Here is an 8,922-nt window from a genome sequence, read left to right on the forward strand (position 1 = left end):
TCACTTGGCTTCCTAAAAGCTTTCTTGCAGAAAGGCCTGAAGACTAACTTCTCTCACTCCCATGTACTGACCAGCTTGGTCCAATCGGGTCATGTATAATGTCCACTAGGTGGCGACACAGGATAACTGATTATGTGGTGTGCAGTTTTGGTGGGTTAAGGTTGAAATTGCTCCCAACAAAGGACCACCAACAGACGACCAACAGGACCATGAATGCAAATTTACCCAACACAATAATGCTCTATTTCAGAGTGCATGACAGCTAAGTTTTATTTTTATAAACATTATGCACAACAGCCCTGATCTGATTCTACAGAGTAACCTGATTAAATATCTTAAGTTCTTTTCTACATTTGCAGCTAAACTCAATCGGAGAAAGTTGTAAAACCACAAATCCGTTGTGTCAGCTGTTGTAACAAACACCCTGTGGATTTGGATTTAAATTGACCCCTTTAGCCCCAATGTGTGCAAAACAGCAGGAAGTGAGTGCATGTGTGCATCTGCAGGCCTTTTAGGCCTCATAAACTGGACGATGATTGCTCCCTTCCTGGTTACCAGGGCGGACAGCAAAAACAAAGTCAATAATTTAATCAGAGAAATTCTCCCTGAGCATCGAAGACAGTTGGTCTGATAACGAGGCTCTTAACTGGCTGGACAGGAAGCAGCCTTTCCGCATTCCAAGGTGGGAGAAACTTTTTTGCCTTTGGTGCCCCTGCCCTTGGTACTTTCAGGGAGCCTCCTGCATGCAGACAAACATGAGCTCTGTGAGGGCCAAATAGTTGATTTTTCTTCTGTGCAGCTGGATGTATCACGGTAACCCTGGAGAGCAGCTATGAAGAGAAACTCAAGCTGGGCAGAGAGGCGATCTACTGTAGTGTATGGTATGTTTGTTCTTATTTTTAACACTTAACAACTTTGTACTTTTATATTTATTTATTGTAGTTATAAGCAGGAGGGTAGTAAACGCAGAGTGATGGCCCCTTGGTTTACATGTATCCTATAGCTGGCGCCTAAACTCAAGTACAACTGGATAGAAAAGCTTGACAAATATATTTTCGCAGCATAGAATGATGCGTTTTCTTTCAGCCTTTTACCTTTGCATTTTCTGTGAATTACTGGGTAATAGAGGTGGCAATTTTAAATCACTGGATACAGTTGTTTTATTTAGTTCAGAGATTGGTTGTTAACGATATTTTCCTTAATTTAAAGCCATCACACCAGTGTTATACACATCAGTAAGGCTGTATCTGTGCTGAGCATGTTCCATAATTTGGCAGGCCTATGGAACCCATTTGTTAACTTAGAAGAAAAAAAATAATTCTGAAAAGATTATGGCAACGATATAAAAGCAAGACCCAAGTTGTTTAACATTTTTTGGGGGTCTAAAATAAAAGATGTGTTTGCCCTTTTTTAAACCTAGCTACATTTAGGACTGACAGCCAAAAGTGACGTAGTTATGGAATAAAAACCTGTAATACATATGGAGGCATGGCTCCGGCTTATATGTTGTATATACAGTATATGTATAAAAAAATAAATATAATCAAATTTTTTATTTACATAATGGCACTTCAGTGAAGCAAAACACAATGAATAAATACATAAACTAATAAATAAATACGCCCAAAAAAATATGTCTTCGTCCTGTATTTTCTAATACCAGGTTGAATGCCTAGATTTCGACTTTATTCTTAAAAAGCAAATTTAAAAATCCTGCTAATTTTTTTTTCTGCTTACGTTAACCCTTATACTATGCCTTATCCTTTTTAGAGCAAACATGATTTGATATAATAGTTAAGTGCTGACTTCCTGAGTTATTTCTTTTGTAGGCTATAGCATAGGCTATAAAACTCGGTATACATAGATCAGAAATAGCATATGTGTTTTTGTGTTTTTCACCAACCAGCGGTTCGGTCGGCCACTTTGGGCTCCTGGAGGATGCTCACCCTGGGGGCAGAGTGCGAGGATACCTGGGCTCCGTCACCTGACAGGAGTCGCAGTCCCGGTAGGCAGGTCGAGGAGGAGCCACCGGGGCCTGAGGGGACAGACGCCAGCGGGGGGGACCCGGAGGAGCCGTCATGGAAAGCCGTTGACACCGTGCAGAAGTATGACGCAGTTTTCCACCTGGACGGGCTGAGCAGAGCCGGGCGAAGAGACGGTGTGCGTCAGGTCGTCAAGAGGCACGAGACCCTGAACAACACGCCATGGCCTCGAGGGTGAGACACACAAACCGTTACGCTTACAAATTAAACAAGTAAAACAGTAACATGTATAGCCATCACCATCACTAGCAGTACTACTACTGCTAGCACAATTTAACTGCCATGGGACCCAAAAAACAGCACAACACAACTGCTAGGGACCATTAAAGGTAATGTGCGCTGTCCTGTAGAAATGTCTGCATACCATTGATAAGATAGTGGCTATAAAACCCTTCGAAAATGTTGTACGGACAATTACCATGATATAACCATACACAAGGTATAATAATTGGAAATATCTACTGTGAAATCACAATTTGTCGACTACCTGAAATTGGGCATATTGGCCGTCGCCATCTTGTTTATTTTTGGAGCCAAAAGTGACCATATTTCGCCGAAGACTGTGGTTACGCATTACTACGTCCCTATCCTGGTTAACAGGTCACCTTTAGTGACTTGTCAATCACAGGTAGCCACTCTCTAAAGCATATTGAGAATTGAAGGATTGAAACTAACAATTCAGGTATAAACTTATTAGGCATAAGAATACAGTTGAAGACACTTTTGTTTCAGCTTAAGAGCCTTTACACTCTGGTATGCATACCCGTGTCATTGTGTCACTAAAACGAACAATGACACAGTGAGTAATGTTAGCTAGGCTGTGGGTTGGCAAACTAAAGCCATACTTTAACTATACTGTAGGACGAGATGGCTTCTGATCTGCCAGACAACCAGCTCTAGACAGAGATACTCACAACTCTCCTGCAGCTATCGCTAACATCAAAACAACAGCATATTTGGCAAAGTAAAAAATAAGCTGCATGAATGTGGGCAACTTTTGTCTAGCTGGCTCCGGGCCACGTTTGCGTTTCCCGCTTAAACCTGAGGTGTCTGGACAGGCCAGTAGGGGGCGACTCCACTTGTTGTAAAAAGAGGTCAGAAATAGAAACATGTAACAGTAAGTGTATCATATTAGAGTTGCACACCCCTTCTTAATCCCCTTTCCTTTTTCTTTTGCTTACTACCACATTACCCCAAATGTAAACAATTATTTAAAACATTTAAAATATCACAAAACTGAAATACAGAAGGTAGAAAATCAAACTTCTCAGGGCCTGAAAAAAGCCACATATGCAGACCTCTTCTATGCCAAAAAAGCAAAGCAAAAATAAACAAAAAACAATTCATTATTGTGATTAATTGGTGCACATTGAAACAAATTTGTTTAAACACGACGCAGATGAAATAAATTTAATAAAGGAAAAAGAAAAGAACCAAAACAATCCAAGAATAAAATGTCCAACAAAAGGTCCAACTAAAGAGCCAACAAAACAGGTGAAAAAACACCACCAGGAACATCCACACAGGCAACAGGGGTAGAAAGGTTTGAAGAAGTTGACAAAAGTCTGGACGAAGGTTGATGAGGTTGACAAAGTTTTGATGAAAGGTTTGACGAAGCTCGACAAAGGACAAACTGGCACAGAGACAGGGGAAGAGGAATCAGGCACAGGTGAGACAATCAAGGAGCAGGTGAAAACAAAAAGGACAGGTCACATAATCAAACAAGCGGGAAATATTCAAATAATAAACAAGCATGAAAACACATAAAGACAGGAAGTATAACACCACAAGAGACAAATATACAAGGTAAACAATATAAATTGAATACAAACTGAAATAAGATTAAGTCATGACAACAGTAACAGTGCAAAGAGCTTTTTAGGGTCCATGGAGTTCTTGGGCCTCTTTGTCTGGTTAGTAAATTGGCCTTTAAAAACCCATAACCCATTTGTCTGAACTGAAACTGGTGATTTTATTTGGGAACAATATTATTTTCACAACCATTTCTTCAGCAATATCAGCACAGGCTTGTACAAATAAATCAGCGACTCTTTTGCATTCTTGTTGCAGTACACAAGCTTTACCACTAGATGGCTCCTTAACCGTATCTGAAGCATTGGCTGCAGATGATGTTAACAGAGAGCTGAGTTTGATTTTAATGCTGAATCAACAATGAGAAAAATAACACAAGACTTGATCAATAGTCTAGCCCTGTGTGCGGTAGGTTGCATAATCTGGACAGAGACCAAAAACTAATAGATTCAAATATAGGTAAGCAAAGTGTGAAGTTATAAAGGTTGATCAGATATTGTGTGCAGTGGTCACACACAGTTCACACATGTATATTAATGAATGGATTTTGTGGTTGTATCCTAAATTAAAACAGATTTCAGTCTGAAAAGGTCAGAATCAAAGCATACACTGTCAGGCCAAAAGTATGCGGACACCACAGACCATGCACTTTTGTGTACCTTGTGTGCTATGGCTGTATATTTGTATGTTCCCATTCTTCTGAACATGTTGTTCGTGTTGACTTAATGAAACAAAACAAAAAAATAAAATTAACAAGTAAAGGAAGCTTAAGTTATCACCTACCTTATATTTATATAACTCTTTGAAATGAAGACAGAAAATGGAAACTGTTGTGTGAAAACAAATATAAGCTTTAGGACTAATTGACCAAGTAAACATTTTAATGTTGCATTTCATTATCTGAATCTAATTTAAAAGCAAACCATCATCTACAGTAAACGCCACACAAAACATTCCCAACAGTAATAAACATTTGCCTAAGCTGCTATTACATGAATTTATAGTGGTCTCTGAATCCCTCCAGCCACCATAAACATGATTATTTATTTCCATCCTATGATAAATAACTAACTACTGACATATACAGCAATTGAACTGGCCATTAAAACATAAACACAAAGCACACAACAACAACACTGCCAGAATAAATAGTTGAAGTAATAAATTCCTGTGCACAACTATTAAGTAGACAAACAACAAATACAATAAATGTCTGTAGGATACATTACGTATATTTTCTTTGATGTAAAGGCATAGTGCAGACGATGTGTAGGTTCTCCTGTAATATGCAGAGCCTTCCTCCTCATCCTCTGTTTCCAAAGCCCCATGGTGGCTTTGTGGCCAGCTGTGGGTCCATGCAGTAATATCTTGTGACAGAACACTTTTAATGAGAGAGTTATAGACAAAGCATTAATGACAAGTTATTTAAGAAGATGGATACTTGTTCATGTTCTAGTTTCGGTCTGAACCACGCTTGTAGTCCCAGTAATATTGACCAATCATGTATGAGCAGGCTGCGGCGTATGCAAGAATGTATTCCGCCGTAATGCCATCCCGGCTCCAATCAGCGTTATCTGACGACGATTTAGGTTCTTATTAATCTCTATAAACAGACATCTGTATGTAAGTTCAGCTAACAATCTGTTCTAGATCTAAAATTGAACTTAAGGTGACTTTGACGCTGTGTCACGAATGCCGTTCAGCGTTCAGATTTTCCGCCTTCCTCGTATGCATCAGATCGATCCAACCTCCCATTTTAAAAGTTTTCTTCTCTTGAGGACAGACCTGGCAAAGCTTTCAAGTTTACTTCTTACAAATCTGCATCATGATGTTAAAATTTGGGCAAAGGTAAGACCCTAACACGTAAATCACAAGAAAATGTTTTCTCTTTCTGTAACAATGCAGCACGCAGAAAAGGAAGTCTTGAAAGGGAAGTCTTTTATCGCTTACTCAGGAAGTCGTTTATCGCTTACTGCCAGGCACGTTCACCAGTGTCCCCGGAGGCTACAACGTCTCTGACTATAGCCGATGGGATCTGAGATTGAAAAATTCTAAGCTTAATCCAAAAGTCAACTGGACCTGGTCGAAGTTCTTTAAGAGCTGTTGACCTAGTATCACTGAGAGTCGTCAGTACCCCCTGGTGTTGATGGGTCCTTAGGCTCACATGATCCTGAGTGTGAGTGTGATCTCAGCTGTTTGGGCAGAGAATTCAACACTGCATTGTGGGTTGGTGATAGGTGGTGTCTTAGGCCACCACCTCTGTTAAGGAATGGTTTTTCCACCTTAACATAGATGGCTTCCTTCACACCTCTTTCTAACCAGCAGTCTTCTCTGGCCAGCAGGATGTGAAGCTTGCTGTCTTCAAAGGAGTGTCCTTTGTCCCTTTCTAGCTCCGTCCAGTCAGTTTAGAACTGAAGAAGCCTTTCGGATGAGAGGTGAAACGTAGAACTTCAACCAAGTCCAGTTGCCTTTTGGATTAAGTTTAGAATTACCATGATCTGGATGACTGAGAACCTTCTCAGACACTGTTACAAATATAAAGTATATATATATATATATGTATATGTTCTTGTGTTTCAAATACATGGGCCAGACGTGGCCATGGAATAGGCCAGGGGGATCTGGCACTGAGTATGTATGTACAAAGTCATGACATGTTCCAAATGTCCACTATAGAATATGACTCCTTACATATGGTTTGGGTCTCAGGGACTTCAGCTGTAAATCATACTATGGATTTTGCTCCATGGATGGACACAACAATACCTTACATTATTACATGCAGCATTACCAAAGTCCCAAATGTTGTTGACCCTTTTTGAGGCATAATAGACCCCTAACATCAGTACTGCCACCATGTAGGGTATATTTCTTTCTCTGTGAAGGACAAAATATTTGATCTTTTGGCTGAATATAAAAAAGCTTCATGTTGATTACCATATATTGTCAGTTTGATCATCTGCAAGTCCCCTTTTAATAAAGGGATGTGAGTTTAGCCCATATTTTACATACAAGGTGTCAACAGAAAAGAAGAAAGAAACGGTTGATTTTTCATGTGTTATTGTTTTTTACAGGTACAGCAGTGGACTCTGCAGGACACTGCTCTGCAAATTTAAACCAAATTCTAGTTTTTAAATATATGAATGCATGAAAAGAAAATGTTGACAACATGGAGAACACTTACGATATTTACTATTGCCCACCTCAATAAGTTTGATTTTATCAGATTATGTTGCTGTATGGATTGTGTGCTGAATGACTCCCGACTTATATTGACAAAAATACAACCATAAACTAATTGCCATACTGTTTTTTATTAAGGTAATTAGGTAATGTATATGTTTTGCTTGCTTTGTGTATGTTCATTCAGAAGCAAACCTTTTTCGATCAATGCCTTGTCATTTTATTGTCATTGAGTAAAAGAAATTGGCTCATCTTTGCAAGCTACACTTTATTTTGCAGTGCAGAATGTTAAAGGTGCATACCGTGATCTATAACCTTCTATGTTATTGACAGCAAACATGTTCTTCTTCTTGTTGATGCCGAAAGAAAGATTGATTAACGCTCCTGTTGTAATCCGCAGGGATTTTTCTGAACTTCATTAGTTTTACAGTCTCTTGTAACCAGCCAACAGACGGTGAGCGCGTCTGCACGCTCCAGTCACCGATAGGTCCGTTTTGATCACATGCGCTCTTCCTTATTCCTCTGAGGACTTGCTTTATAGCCTTCAGCCCCCATACAGCGAGCGATCAAACAGCATCACAGGACTACTGCTCGTGTTGGATTAGCTTTTTGTTGTCATTGTTTTAGGCTTTGTGAAGAAAACAGAAGGATTGCAGTGTTTTTCCTGACGCTTCTTCTTATTTGGACTGACATCCTGAACGTTTCAACTGGTGTTTGAATGCTGACACGATGCTGTCAGGATTTTGGACAGAAACAGGGTGGTGTGGTTTTATTTCGGCGTGATTTTTTTCCCCAATCAGAGGATGCAACAGCCTGAGCGGAGTGACTAATTTCACAGCTGAAGTGTTTTATTGCTTTCAAACTTTTACCTTTTAAATTTCACTAAAGATGAATGAATGGAAGGGATCTAGAGAACATGGTTTTCAATGATGCCACCTTGTTTTTTCTTTCTTCCAAACGCAGCGCTGCTCACTCTAACGCTAAAGCTGTGGTTTTTGGATGAAGTGTGTTTGTTGTGATGCGTGTCCCCTCCATTTCCACTGACACCAGTTCGGATTTTCCCTTTTGGATCTGTGCGTTTCCAGAATGGCTCGCTTCGCAGAAGATCTACCCACCCGCTATGGAGGAAGCGCCGGCAGCGGAGGGAGAGGTGGACCACCGGGCGCCGGGAGAGGGGGAGCCCGGGGTGGTGGCGCTCCGGGTGGCCAGAGGGTGTACAAGCAGTCGATGGCCCAAAGAGCCCGGACTATGGCCATTTACAACCCGAACCCCGTCAAACAAAACTGCTTCACTGTCAACCGCTCCCTCTTCATCTTCCGAGAGGACAATCTCATCAGGAAGTATGCCAAGCGAATAACAGAGTGGCCATATCCTTTCTGACGCACAGAGCAGGTGCATCTGTAGCCAAGAACAACCACGCACACATGAAAAGCAGAAACAAACCACCGCCTTTTTGCCTGTAAAGCTGTAAAGTTCAGGTTCTCATGTGAATTGTGTCCCTCTAGTTTATGTTGTTAAAAACCCGAACCCCGTGCTTTTGAAGCCGACCAGTTATTTTCGCCTGTGGAGCAGCCACAGCGGTATCAGTCTTTCTTCCTCTCCGCGCAGCGCTGCCTGCACCTGTCGCTCCGCTTCTTATCTCTGTTCAACATGACACAAAGATGTTTTCTCAATAGGTGCGGGCAGTGAAAAGACTTCACGCCCGCCTTTTGTATCGCCTTTTCTATTCCCAGCTCAATTTAGAGCCTCTAGGCTTCCGTATCGACTGATAAGTTCTTTTGTCAAAATGTCAGCTGTAAACTGTCCACCGGGCGCAGACTGCAAGCCCCGCGTTAGTTAATAACGATCAAACATCGGTATTGATTGACGCAACGAGAAGTCAATA

The 8,922-nt window shown here is 40.8% G+C and overlaps 1 protein-coding gene across 1 annotated transcript; it reads left to right on the forward strand.

Moving 5' to 3' along the window:
* The first annotated feature begins 798 nt into the window (after window positions 1-798).
* On the forward strand, window positions 799-8,417 carry LOC138605030 (uncharacterized). The gene is made up of 3 exons (XM_069677098.1): window positions 799-881; window positions 1,907-2,216; window positions 8,123-8,417. The coding sequence occupies exons 1-3, from the start codon at window positions 833-835 to the stop codon at window positions 8,415-8,417; spliced, it is 654 nt and encodes a 217-aa protein (XP_069533199.1). The 5' UTR covers window positions 799-832.
* Window positions 8,418-8,922: the final 505 nt, after the last annotated feature.

Source organism: Semicossyphus pulcher, unplaced genomic scaffold (assembly GCF_022749685.1).
Source record: "Semicossyphus pulcher isolate SPU_LCO1_2020_fin unplaced genomic scaffold, fSemPul1.0.p SCAF_28, whole genome shotgun sequence".
Lineage (NCBI taxonomy): Eukaryota > Metazoa > Chordata > Actinopteri > Labriformes > Labridae > Semicossyphus > Semicossyphus pulcher.

Excerpts from the sequence above, each read along its gene's own strand:
- LOC138605030 (XM_069677098.1), top strand. The coding sequence starts at position 833 with ATGAAGAGAAACTCAAGCTGGGCAGAGAGGCGATCTACTGTAGTGTAT. Across the intron at positions 882-1,906 it reads GCGATCTACTGTAGTGTATG|CGGTTCGGTCGGCCACTTTG; the intron begins GTATGTTTGTTC and ends TTCACCAACCAG. Across the intron at positions 2,217-8,122 it reads AACACGCCATGGCCTCGAGG|AATGGCTCGCTTCGCAGAAG; the intron begins GTGAGACACACA and ends GTGCGTTTCCAG.